Source organism: Nomascus leucogenys, chromosome 10 (assembly GCF_006542625.1).
Source record: "Nomascus leucogenys isolate Asia chromosome 10, Asia_NLE_v1, whole genome shotgun sequence".
Taxonomy (NCBI): domain Eukaryota; kingdom Metazoa; phylum Chordata; class Mammalia; order Primates; family Hylobatidae; genus Nomascus; species Nomascus leucogenys.
Window position 1 is genome coordinate 57,737,925 of NC_044390.1, and position 13,762 is coordinate 57,751,686.

The window sequence follows — 13,762 nt, forward strand, 5'->3', positions numbered from 1 at the left end:
TCTCCTTCCCAGGGCCCTGACCTAGTTTCAAACTTGGTAATTGTCTTTAGTCCCTCTGGAGCCTCTTATAAATGAGGACTCTACTTCGTGTTTTAACTTCCTCTAATACTCTATTTTTAATCTCCTATATTCTCTCTACTAATCATCTTGTACAGTCTGTCCTGGTTCAGGAACAAGGGACTGAGACTGCCTGCCTGGGTCCTCAGTGTCTATAAAGGTCCTTTACTCATTCCCACTTTCCATTTGAGAAAACTGAGACACAGAGAGGTTAAGTAGATTGCCCAAGGTCACACATCAGCTGGGCATGATGGCAGGCACCTGTAATCCCAGCTTCTTGGGAGGCTGAGGCAGGAGAATTGCTTGAACCTGGGAGGCAGAGGTTGCAGTGAGCTGAGATCACACCACTGCACTCTAGCCTGGGCAACAGAGCTAGACACCATCTCAAAAAAAAAAGATACACATTAATTTCAGAGATGTCAAAATATAAACAAAAATGTATGTCTTGGCATCAATGAAGTGTAGTTGTTTCTCTGGGTCTCAGACTCCACATCTATGTGGTGGAAACTGGATTTGATGGTCCTGAAAGTTCTTCCAGATCCAACAATGCTAAGGATAAGTAATTCTTTCAAGTCTTGTGCATCACTTGCTATCATGTTTCCATGGTAACTGAGGAACAAGATCTCAGAAACTCTTCAGTCCTCCCAGAGTTACTTCTGGTGGGTCTTGGAATGTATCAGATGTTACAAACAGACTTTCTTTGCTGATATTTTGGTCTTAGGAACCCTAGAGACACTAAGATCTCCTTAGCATCCTATAAATAAGGAGAAATTTTGGTGATAAATAGTGTGAAGGACTTTGACAGTCAGTTCAAAACACCTCTTAAAAGCATGACATAGCAAACACCCTTGACAAATGTCTTAGTTCATTTGTGCTGCTATAACAAATTACCTGGGTAATTTGATAAGAACAGAAATTTATTTTCTCACAGTTCTGGAGGCTGGGAAGCCCAAGATCAAGGCATTGGCAGGTTTCCTTGTCTGGTGAAAGCTGCTCTCTGCTTCCAAGATTGCACCTTGAACACTGTGTCCTCTGGAAGGGAGGAACACTGGGTCCTCACATGGCAGAAGGTGGAGGAGCAAGAGGGCCAAATTTCCTCTGTCAACCTCTTTTATAAGGGCACCTAATCCCATTCATGAGAGCTCTACCGTCAACCGTCATGACTTAATCACCTCCTGAAGGCCCCGCATCTTAATACTGTTACATTGGCAATGAAGTTTCAGCGTGAATTTTGGAGGGAACACAAACATTTAAACCATCACAACCACCAAACACAATAAGCTTTGTGGCCTTAATTAGCTATATGAAATTCATGGAAGTTAGTTTCAGTGCTCTGTCTCTTTCCTTTCTGTATGCTTTCTGCTCCTCAGAAACCCTTCTCGTCTGTCCTTTCTATCCATTAAGTAAGTACCCATGCCCTTCCTAACTCCTCATCTTCCTACTCCACCAAGAAAGCCCTCTCAGAAAAGGATCTGATGTCAGCCATTTATTTGCTGGAGCAAATGCATATCCATGTTTTACCCCTCCCTGAGGCATTTGCACTTTTATGCTTGCTCATCAAAGAACAAAAGGCTTTGTCTTACTCAAGACTTTTTAGATCACTCACAACACAGGATTTCTAGGGGACATAAGACAAGTTTTCCGAGTTAGGAGAAAAGCCATGCCTTAGGTGGGTTGCCTCTGTCGCTCCAACTAAGTACTTAGCTTCAGGATTACAAATAGGATATCATTATGATTTCTATTTCCTTTTTTCCTTTGGAGCTCAGTCACGTAGAAGTAGATTAAGTATAATTGTTACATCACAGCACCCTGGCATTATGGGGCTGTTATGGTCCATTGTTATTATGTGAATTATTCAGTTAATTAGTTTATTTTTTAAATATGATAAACACCCAGGAACCCACCAGTCAACACAAAAGCTAAGTCCTTGGCAATAATCTACATCCAATCCTTCTCATCAAACCAGGGCAAAAACTACAAGATGGAGACCCACTGATATTTTTTTCATTCCTTTTAAAATTGGCCTAAGGTTGGTTGGCTTGTTGGTTGGAGGGTAGGGCATTGCTCTTCTTTTTTTTTTTTTTTTTTTTTTTTTTAGACAAGGTCTTGCTCTGTCACCCAGACTACAGTACAGTGGCCCAATCTTGGCTCACTGCAACCTCCACCTCCCAGGTTCAAGTGATTCTCATGCCTCAGCCTCCCAAGTAGCTGGGTTTACAGGCATGTGTCACCACACTGGCTAATTTTTATATTTTTAGTAGAGACGGGGTTTGCCATGTTAGCCAGGCTGGTCTCAAACTCCTGACCTCAGCTGATCTGCCTGCCTAGGCCTCCCAAAGTGCTAGGATTACAGATGTGAGCCACCATGCCCAGCCAGCTTTTCCTTTTTAACAGAGGGGAAACTGAGGCCCATGGGAAGGACACCTTGGACAGGGCATGGCCACAGTGGATCATGTATATAATCTCAGCACTTTGGGAGGCTGTGCTGGGAGGATCACTTGAGGCCAGGAGTTCAAGACCAGCCTGGGCAACATAGTGAGACCCCCATCTCCACATAAAAGTTTTAAAAAGAAAAAAGATAAGTCAGAAGTTGGGTGTGGTGACACATGCCTGTAGTTCTAGCATGTTGGAGGCCAAATCGGGGAAACTGTTTGAGGCCAGGAGTTTGAAACCAGTCTAACAGCATAGCAAGACCTTGTCTCTACAAAAAATAAAAAGTTAAAAAATGATAATAAAAGGAAAGTCAGAGCCACCTGGACCCCCTACCCTCAGCAAGCCTAACCTCCTCTCTGTTTCCTCCTTCTCCCTTCTAGACTATGCAGAATTCATTTTCTTAGGACTCTTTATGTCCGAAATGTTTATAAAAATGTACGGGCTTGGGACGCGGCCTTACTTCCACTCTTCCTTCAACTGCTTTGACTGTGGGGTAAGTGCTCTTATTTCTAAGAAGTTCATTTCTCCAGCTCTTGCCTGGAATGACAGATACCTAGAAACATTAAAGGCAGAAAGGTTAAGTCACCCCTGAATATGAGAGACTCAGATGGATGCAGAAGGAATGAGAAAACAATCCCAAACACTGGCAAGGATACAGGGTACCCAGAACCCTCAACCACTGCCAGTGGGAGGAAAATGTATAGACCCCCTTTGGAAAGCTAAGTGGGGGACATAAGACAAGTTTTCCGAGTTGGGAGAAAAGCCATGCCTTAGGTGAGTTTCCTGTGTCACTCCAACTAAGTACCCAACTTCAGGATTACAAATAGGACATCATTATGATTTCTATTTCTTTTTTGCCTTTGGAGCTCAGTCATGTGGAAGTAGATGAAGTATAATTGTTAGATTACAACACCCTGGCATTATGGAGCCATTATGGTCCATTGTTATTTTGTGAATTACTCAGTTAATTAGTTTATTTTTTAAATGTGATGAACACCCAGGAACCCACTAGTCAACACAAAACCTAAGTCCTTGAGAATAATCTACATCCAATCCTTCTCATCGAACCAGGGCAAAAACTACAAGATGAAGATATGACCCAGCATTCCATTGCTAGAAATTCATCCTAGAAAATCTCACCCAGATACCTAGGAGACACAGGCCAGAATGTCCCTGCAGCTGGAAGTGAAATTAAGGTTGTTCACAAATAAGTGGAGAATGCCTGGCCCAGGGCAGCCCTAATCATTTACCACAGTCCTGTTGGTTTCAGAAAGGCTTAATAATTTGTTTTTATTTTTATTTATTTATTTATTTATTTTTGAGATGGAGTCTTGCTCTGTTGCCCAGGCTGGAGTGCAGTGGTGCAATCTTGGCTCACGGCAACTCCGCCTCCTGGGTTCATGCCATTCTCCTGCCTCAGCCTCCCGAATAGCTGGGACTACAGGCGCCCGCCACCATACCCAGCTAATTTTGTGTATTTTTAGTAGAGACGGGGTTTCACCATGTTAGCCAGGATGGTCTCGATCTCCTGACCTCATGATCCACCCACCTTGGCCTCCCAAAGTGCTGGGATTACAGGTGTGAGCCACCACACCCAGCTGGCTTAATAATTTATAATAACTGAATGTTGTACTGTTTTCTGCCATTATAGAAAATTATGTTGTTGGAGAAAACAAAATACATACAAACAAACAAACCTTCCCTACATAAACGATCCAAGTATTTAAAGAATAAAACCAATTTCTTTCCATTAAAAAGAAAAGAAAGCCGGGTGTGATGCCTCATGCCTGTAGCCTCAGCTATTCAGGAGGCTGAAGCAGCAGAATTGCTTGAGCCCAGGAGTTGAAAACTAGCCCAGGCAACATAGCAAGACCCTGTCTCTACAAAAAATAATGATAATAATAATAATTAGCCAGGTGTGGTGGTGCACACCTGTAGCCCCAGCTACTCAGAAGGCTGAGGTGGGAGGATTGCTTGAGCCCAGCAGTTTGAGCCTGCAGTGAGCTAGGATCACACCACTGCACACCAGCCTGGACAAGACAGTGAGACCCCATCTCTAAGAAATAAAAGTAGGCCAGGTGCAGTGGCTCACACCTATAATCCCAGCACTTTGAGAGGCAGAGGCAGGTGGATCACCTGAAGTCAGGAGTTCGAGGCCAGCCTGGCCAACATGGCAAAACCCCATCTATACTAAAAAAAATACAAAAATTAGCCAAGTGTCGTGGCACATGCCTGTAATCCCAGCTACTTGGGAGGCTGAGGAAGGAGAATCACTTGAACCAGGGAGGCAGAGGTTGCAGTAAGCTGAGATTGCACCACTGCACTCCAGCCTGGGCGACAGAATGAGACTCCGTCTCAAAAAAAAAAAAAAGAAAAGAAAAATTTAAAAATGTCCTGGGCAACCTTGTTTGTAATAGTTCCAAGTCTCAATATCCATGTATCCCTTTGCTGTAGAACAGATAAATATTTTGTGACATATCTATATAATGAAATACTCTGCAACAATGAAAGTCCACCAACAACAGCCACATGCCCAACAACAGGAATGAATCTCACCCATGTAACATGGCACAGAAGGAGGCAGGAGCTAGCAACGTAAGTCCATACAGTTCATGCAAAGTTCAAGTGGACAAAATTAAACTATATATTTATATATATATATTTTTGAGTCAGAGTCTCACTCTATTGCCCAGGCTGGAGTGCAGTGGCGCAATCTTGACTCACCACAACCTCCACCTCCCGGGTTCAAGCCATTCTGCCGCCTCAGCCTCCCAAGTAGCTGGGATTACAGGCATGCACCACCACCCCCGGCTAATTTTGTATTTTTCGTAGAGACGGGGATTCAGCAGTTTGCCCAGGCTGGTCTCGAACTCCTGACCTCAGGTGATCTACCCGCCTTGGCCTCCCAAAGTGCTGGGATTACAGGCGTGAGCCACCACACCCCACCTTAAACTGTATTATTCAAGGATGATACCTGAATACTTTAAAAAGGCAAGGACCTCAAAAACACAATGCTCAGTAAAAGAAACCAAACACAAAAGGTCAAGTATTGCATAATCCCATTTGTATGACATGTCCAGAGCAGGCAAATCCATAGAGACAGAAAGTAGATTAGTGGTTGCTAGCGTCTGGGTGAGGGAGAGTGGGGAGTGACTGCTAATGGGGACAGGGCCTCCTTTGGGGGTGATGAAAATGTTTTGGAACTTAATAGAGGTGATAGTTGCAGAATATTGTGCATGTACCTAAAGGCACTGAATTGTGTAATTCAAAGTGTAAACTTTATGTTATGTGAATTTCACCTCAATTTTTTTTTAAGGTAAGAAAATGGTTATTACAAAATTCAGGATGGTAGTTATATCACAGTGTCTCTGGAAACTTCCAGGGTATCCACATGTCCCTTCTTATTTTATTTTATTTTTTTTTTTATTTGAGATAGGGTCTTGTCTGTTGCCCAGGCTGGAGTGCAGTGGCAGGATCATGGCTGTCTCCTGTCTCAAATTCCTGGGCTCAAGCTATCCTCCCTCCTCAGCCTCCTAAGTAGCTGGGACTACAGGCACATGCCACCATGCTTGACTAATTTTTTTTTTTTTTTTGTAAAATCAGGGTTTCCCTGTGTTACCCAGGCTGGTCTTGAACTCCTGGGCTCAAGTGATCTGCCCACCTCGGCCTCCCAAAGTTCCAGAATTACAGGCATGAGCCACTGCCCCAGCCTTCTCTTAATTGTTGACATAGGTAGTAGTTGCATGACATTCACTTTGTAATTATGTGTTTCAGGAATTCTCAGGCCTGTGTGAGCTCTTAATAAATAAAAAAGAGGCCGGATGTGGTGGCTCATGCCTGTAATCCCAGCACTTTGGGAGGCCGAGGCAGGCGGATCATGAGGTCAGGAGTTCAAGACTAGCCTGGCCAACATAGTGAAACCCCGTCTCTACTAAAAATACAAAAAATTAGCTGGGTGTGGTGGCGGATGCCTGTAATCCCAGCTACTCGGGAGGCTGAGGCAGGAGAATCGCTTGAACCTGGGAGGCGGAGGTTGCAGTAAGCCGAGATCGCGCCACTGTACTCCAGCCCGGGTGACAAGAGCAAGACTCCATCTCAAAATAAATGAATAAATAAAAATAAATAAATAAATAAATAAGAGGCCAGGTGCAGTGGCTCAATGCTTTGGAAAGTGGAGGCCAACAGTTGGAGAGACCAAAGCAGGAGGATGGCTTCGGCCCAGAAGTTTGAGGCCAGCCTGGGCAATACTAGCGAGACACTATCTGTGTAAAAATGTTTTAAAATTAGCCAGGTGTGGTGATGCACACCTGTAATCCCAGCTACTCAAGAGGCTGAGGTGGGAGGATCACTTGAGCCCAGGAGGACGGTGCTGCAGTGAGCTATGATTGCGCGCCACTGCACTCCAGCCTGGGTGACACAGTGAGACCTGGTCTCTGTAGATAAATGAATGGATGAATGAGGGGGTCAAGGATCCTCACCCAGCTTCCATTAGGAGGGAGGAGTTTGGTTGGGCTCTTGCAAGGTTGGTACCTAGGAAATGCTTGCCAGTTCTGGAGCCCAGACACTGTCCCTGGACATGAGACCAGGTCCTCTGCCCTAGGTTATCATTGGGAGCATCTTCGAGGTTATCTGGGCCGTCATAAAACCTGGCACATCCTTTGGAATCAGCGTGTTACGAGCCCTCAGGTTATTGCGTATTTTCAAAGTCACAAAGTAAGTCTTTGGGGTTCCTGGACATTTGTACAGGGGGTGGGGATGGGGGACATGGCGGGGCCGCCTCCAGAAAGTTGAGAAAGTGAGCCTCGTGCTTCGAGGGCTGACTCCGGGGCCGTGCCTCCCCGCCTGGCCTGAGTCCTCGCCCGGCCTCTGTCGGCAGGTACTGGGCATCTCTCAGAAACCTGGTCGTCTCTCTCCTCAACTCCATGAAGTCCATCATCAGCCTGTTGTTTCTCCTTTTCCTGTTCATTGTCGTCTTCGCCCTTTTGGGAATGCAACTCTTCGGCGGCCAGTAAGTCCTTCACAGGAATTCCAACTCCTGGTTCCCTGGGGTCAGTCTTAGGGCATCCAGAGGCCCACACTCCCCTCCACCGTGCAGGCTGCCTTCATCGTAGCCCAGATACCCATTGCGGTCACCCAGATGGGCAGGGCCCTGGGTACCACTCAGGGTTTCCTGGGGACAGAGATGATGGAGACATTCGTTTCCTTGGAGATGAGATACTGAGCCACACCCTCAGAGCACCTGGGATGGGGCCAACGTGAAATGTCTGTGTCCTCCCTGCAGGTTTAATTTTGATGAAGGGACTCCTCCCACCAACTTCGATACTTTTCCAGCAGCAATAATGACGGTGTTTCAGGTACGGCCTCCACCTGGCCCCACGGGCCAATACCTCTCAGTGTCACAGATGAAAGAGCCTGCTCCACATCCAAGGGGCTTCCCTGAACTCCTCCTTCTCTACCTTGCCTTTTCATACCACTTTAAAATACAGATTTTATGATTATCATTATTCAAATACGGTGAGGCCAACAGATCAGGAGATGAATGTCATTGGAAAGATAGTTTGTGGCTGGGCACGGTGGCTCACACCTATAATCCCAGCACTTTGGCCAGGTGCAGTGGCTCACCCCTGTAATCCCAACACTTTGGGAAGCCCAGGTGGGCAGATCATTTGAGATCAGGAATTCGAGACCAGCCTGGCCAACATGGTGAAACCCCATCTCTACTAAAAATTCAAAAATTAGCTGGATGTGGTGGCACGTGCCTGTAATCCCAGCTACTCGGGAGATGAGGCACAAGAATTGCTTGAACCTGGGAGGCAGAGGTTGCGGTGAGCCAAGATCGCGCCACTGCACTCCAGCCTGGGCAGCAGAGTGAGATTCCATCTCAAAAAAAAAAAAAGAAAGAAAAAACCACTTTGGGAGGTCAAGATGGGAGGACTACTTTAGGCCAGGAGTTTGCGACGAGTCTGGGCAACATAGTGAGACGACATCTCTACAGAAAAAAAAAATAATAATAATAATTAGCTGGGCATGGTGATGCACACCTCCTAGCTACTAGGGCAGCTGAAGTGGAAGGATTGCTTGAGCCCAGGAGGTTGAGGCTGCAGTGAGCCACAATTACACCACTATACTCCAGCCTGGGCGAGAGAGCAAAGCCCTGTCTGAAAAACGAAAAGAAAGTTTGTTATACTCACAGATCCTCAGAGAAGGAGCACACCATGCAGGACCAAGCAGGGAAGCAACAGGGTCAAGCAGGAAGAGAAGGAAAATGTGGGCAAGAGGCTTGATTGTGGTTTCCATGGGACGGAATGGGTGAGGCAGAGTAAACAGCTCGAGACTGGCTAGTTTGGATCATTTCAGTGGGCTCTGAGGCAGAGGAGCTGTTCCTACTTGTCTAGGACCTGGCCTTGGGGTGATTAGGGCAGGTGGATAGTGTTGGGAAGATAAAGGAGGTGGCTGGGATATGGGCTGGTTGGGATATTGTTTGGTTTGCATTTGAAAAGCCTGCTCAGGGCTAAATTGTTTACTACCTCTAGGGACTGGCTAGTGCGGGACGGGGCAGCCCCTCCAGAGTCAGCAAGACCCCAGATGCATCAGAATAAAGAAAATAAAATGCATGGCCAGGCCAATGAGGTGGTTCATGCCTGTAATCTCAGCACTTTGGGAGACCAAGGTGGGAGGATTGCTTGAGCCCAGGAGTTCGAGGCTGCAGTGAGCTCCAGCCTGGGCCACAGAGCAAGACCCTGTCTCTTAAAAAAAAAAGGCAGAGAAAAAAAATGGCTAATACACCCACCAAATCTGAAGATACCTTGGTCTCATATTCCAGGGTGATCAACCCAAAGCAACTTCTGCACCCATGTGTGTGCATTCCCTGAGGCTTGGGACTGGCCCAGCCGGGACCTTCAGAGCATCTCTGGTGGATTCTTTCTCTTTGGGGGACTGAGAGTGTATAGAAAATGTGACTTCACTCTCTCCTTCTTCTGGGGAGGTAGTTTCTAAATGAGACCCCTAGACAGGGAGTTGAAGAGGAAACCTTCCATGAAGGGAAGTTCTGAGCCCCCACATAAGCGATTTTTTTTTTGAGACGGAGTCTCGCTCTGTTGCCCAGGCTGGAGTGCAATGGCACGTTCTTGGCTCACCACAACCTCTGCCTCCCGGGTTCAAGCGATTCTCCTGCCTCAGCCTCCCGAGTAGCTGAGACTACAGGTGCGCCCAACCAAACCTGGCTAATTTTTGTATTTTTAGTAGAGACAGGGTTTCACTATGTTGGCCAGGCTGGTCTCGAACTCCTGACCTCGTGATCCATCTGCCTCGGCCTCCCAAAGTGCTGGGATTACAAGCATGAGCCACCGTGCCCGGCCCATAAGCAATTATTAATAGCACTGATCACTAGTCATGTATCTTTAGCTCAGAGGTTCTCACCCAAGGACAAGTCTGTCCTCCAAGGACATGTAGCAATGTCTGTAAGCATTGTTGGTTGTCACAGCTAGGGAGAGGGTGCTACTGGCATCTGGTGGGTGGAGACTAGGAATGCTGCTCAACATCCTACAATGCACAGGACAGCCCCAAATAGAATAATCTGGCCCCAAATATCAGCAGTGCTGAGGCTTAGAAACCCTGTTTTAGCAGATTAATGTTTTTGGAGTTCTTTAACATTTACTTTATCCTCATAGAAATATGGATAGAAGGAAGGAAGTTGGATTTTTTTTAAAGAAGCATGTAGGTGCTGTTTTACTATCCCCTTGGTTCTTTCAATATGCATCAGCAAAACTTTTATCTGTCAACACCTAATCCTTTGCCTTGGTCTTTCTCTGGTCCCCTGCTCTGCCCCCAAGGAACTGCAGTCCAGTAGTACTGTGAATTTTTTGCACCACACCCTAAAAGGAGCAGCCGTTGGTGGATAAATACCCCAGCTCCCTCACCCTCAGGTGGGATGACCCCCAGAGCTCCCTAGCAAGACCAAGCCCCGGTTACCTACAGTGGAAACTTGCTTGATCACATACTGTTTACCTTCCACCCTCTTTTCCCTTTCTCACTTCTCCTCTCCCCTACTGGTGCTTCCTGATATCACCTCCCAGATAAACCACTTGCACCCGATCCTTTGTTCCAGGGTCTGCCTCAAGCAGGGGGACCCCAAACATGTCCTTGTGCTACGTTTGTGCTATCCACGTAGTAGCTTATTTAATCATCACCATGACCACATGAGGAACACAGGTAAATATTAAAATCCTGTCTTAGTCTGCTCAGGCAGCCATAACAAAATACCACAGACTGGGTGGCTTATACAGGAAACATTTATTTTCTCACAGTTCTGGAGGCCGGGAAGTCTAAGAGCAAAGTGTTAGCAGGGTTTGTTCCTGGTGAGGGCTCTCTTCCTAGCTTGCAGATTAGCCACCTTCTTGCTGTGTCCTCATATGTCAGAGAGAGAGAGTTCTGATGTTTCCTCCTGTTCTTTTTTTTTTTTTTTTTGAGACAAAAATCTCAAAAAAAAATCTATTTTTTTTAGGCAAATCACATTTTTTTGTCACCCAGGCTGGAGTACAGTGGCGCAATCATAGCTCACTGCAGCCTCAAACTCCTAGGTTCAAACGATCCTCCCACCTCAGCCCCTTGAGTAGCTGGGACTACAGATGTGCATCAGCTAATTTTTTTTTAATTTTTTGTAAAGATGGGGTCTTGCTATATTGCCCAGGCTAATCTTGAACTCCTGGGCTCAAGTGATCCTCCCACCTCGGCCTCCCAAAGTACTGGGATTACTGGCATGAGCCATGGCATGCAGTCTCTTCCTGTTCTCATAAGGGCACTAATACCATCGTGAAGTCCCCCATGACCTCATCTAACCCTAGTTACCTCTTAAAGGCCCCATCTCCAAATACCATCCCATTATAGGTTAGGGCTTCAACTCATGAATTTGGAGGCGGACGCAATTTAGTCCATAGCAAATCCCCTTAATCACATCAAGTAAGACAGAGTTACAGGAGGGTTTGTGACTCCTCCGGGGTCCCATTTTCCTAGAAACCAGGCTAAGAGCCCCTCGACGCAGGAACGGCCCTTTCTACTCGCAAACAAAGAGAAAAGCCAAGGAGAAGCCAACACAGAGTCTGGCTCCGCAAACCAGGCAGGATTGTTAAAGACCTCCTGGGCTTGGGGATGGGGTAGGCGGATTCCGGCTCCACAGCTGCGTCTCCAAGGGGCCCGTGGCTGAGAGGGGGGTTGGCTGTGTGTTTCTTCCTCCCCTTTCAGATCCTGACCGGCGAAGACTGGAATGAGGTCATGTACGACGGGATCAAGTCTCAGGGGGGCGTGCAAGGCGGCATGGTATTCTCCATCTATTTCATTGTACTGACGCTCTTCGGGAACTGTATCCTTCATGGAGGGAGAGAAGGGGACAGGCCTGGACCTCTGGCAGAGGAGAGGTGGCAGGGGCTCAAGGGAGGGTACTGAGAGACCCAGATACCCAGGGCCCAAGTGGTGTCCCACCAATGGTTGCTTTTCCTGACTCAGACATTTGCAGACACCCTCCTGAATGTGTTCTTGGCCATCGCTGTGGATAATCTGGCCAACGCCCAGGAGCTCACCAAGGTGGAGGCGGTGGGAGAATGTTTCTCTGGCAAAGTTACCACCTGCCCATGGCAGATCAGGACGGGGGTGGGGGTGGGGGTGGGGGTGGGGGCATGGGAACAGGGTCAGAACTTTTGCCGGGGATGCACCGTGCAAAGAGAAGGCGCCTCTCCCCCCACTCCCAGAAACAGGCTGTCCCTCATCAAGCAAATTAAACAGCCAAGAGGGTGGGAAGGGGGAAGGCAGTGAGGTCGCTGCAGGAAACAGATGGCAAACTAAACCAAAAGGCCGTTTACAGGGAGTAAGCAGGGTTTCCAAGGAATGGTGTAGCCCCCAGGCTAGTGGATGGGAGAGGGAGTGCTGTTATGGGGACCCCGTCAGAGCTGGGGCCAAGGAAAAACGGCAGCCACCAGCCCTGGGACCTTAGAGGACCCAGAACCATGGCAGGGCACAGATGGAGTGGCCAATAAATGTGCCCACCTTCTCCCTTCCTCTGGCTTCCTGCTGGAGCCTCCCCTTAGCCAAACGCAGCATGTTAAGAGCTAGCCTCGGTCCAGCCTAAGCCTCTCCCCAAGGACCCTATTAAGTTAAGATTACATGTAACAGGTACAGGGTCTTCTTCTCAGCCCTGGGGTCTCCCTCAGCATTGCAGCCCCACCTCCAGTGCCTCGAGGTGTTCAGGACATGTTTGTGAAATTGAACCGAACTAAGCAGACGTTGCCAACGCTCCATCTGCCGGCCCTGGCAGGAGGGAGAGAGAGTTTCCCGGCCCCAGCTCCCACTGGAGGGTAGCGGAAGTCTCTGCCATCCCAAGCACACGGCCACAAGCCTGGCCACCGTGGAGCTGGCTGGCATGGCTGAGCCGAGGGCTGATCCAGCCATGAGCTCATCCAAGTTCCAAGAGTCTATCCTCAGGGGCTGGTGCAGGAGGGTAGGAGAAGGGGAGGGAGAAAGGCCAGTTCGTTTATCTCCTGGGAGGTGTGGACATGCCTCTCCAGACCCACATTCTTTCTTTCATCGATCCTACAAGCATTTCTTGGTCATTTAATACGTGTTTTTAATCCTATTCAATCCTCATGGGAACCTTAGGAGCCAAGTTCTCTGAGCCCCATTTTACAGATTTCCTCATTCAGTAAGCACTTAATGAGCACCTACTGTGTGACCAAGGCCCTGGTCGAGGACTTAGGGATTAAGCAGTGAACAAAAAAAAGGCAAAAATCCCTGCCTTCGTGGAGCAGGGATTCAAGAGGGGAGACAGACAAGAAACAAGATAAATTTGTAAACATACGTAGCTTGTCAGTTGGTGATAAATGTGACAGAGAAAAATTCAGTAGGGAAAGTCGGGGAGAGTTGGAATTTTAGATGAGATATGTGTCACGCAGAGAGGTTGAGAGATTTGCCCAAGGCCACACAGCAGTAAGTTGTGGAGCTGGGATTTGAAAGCAGGCCGTCTGGGTCTGCAGCTTGTGCCCTTAACTGCTGTGTACCAGTTGCTTGAATTTGAGCATGTTTTATGCTCACTTGGTAACCTGTGGGAAATGCAGATTCCAGGGCCCAGCACTGGTTCTATAGATTATTTGGGGAGCCTGAGGATCTGCATTGTAGGTGTTTCTGAGGCAGATGGTCCAGAGACCTGGCTCTGAAAAATGCTGGGAATGGTGCCAGGAGGGGTGGGGGGTGGCCCTATGAGAGCAGGGTGGCCAGCCAGATCCCA

General features: G+C 47.6%; 1 protein-coding gene across 19 annotated transcripts in view; it reads left to right on the forward strand.

The window, feature by feature from the left end:
• Positions 1–13,762, forward strand: part of CACNA1A (calcium voltage-gated channel subunit alpha1 A) — a 299,183-nt gene that overhangs the window by 186,864 nt on the left and 98,557 nt on the right. For all 19 annotated transcript variants that reach the window (XM_030820656.1, XM_030820658.1, XM_030820652.1 and 16 more), the window contains 6 exons: positions 2,871–2,983; positions 7,091–7,203; positions 7,367–7,498; positions 7,772–7,844; positions 11,731–11,848; positions 12,002–12,069. In XM_030820656.1, the coding sequence (XP_030676516.1) occupies positions 2,871–2,983; positions 7,091–7,203; positions 7,367–7,498; positions 7,772–7,844; positions 11,731–11,848; positions 12,002–12,069 (617 nt within the window). The remainder of the gene's footprint in view (positions 1–2,870; positions 2,984–7,090; positions 7,204–7,366; positions 7,499–7,771; positions 7,845–11,730; positions 11,849–12,001; positions 12,070–13,762) is intronic.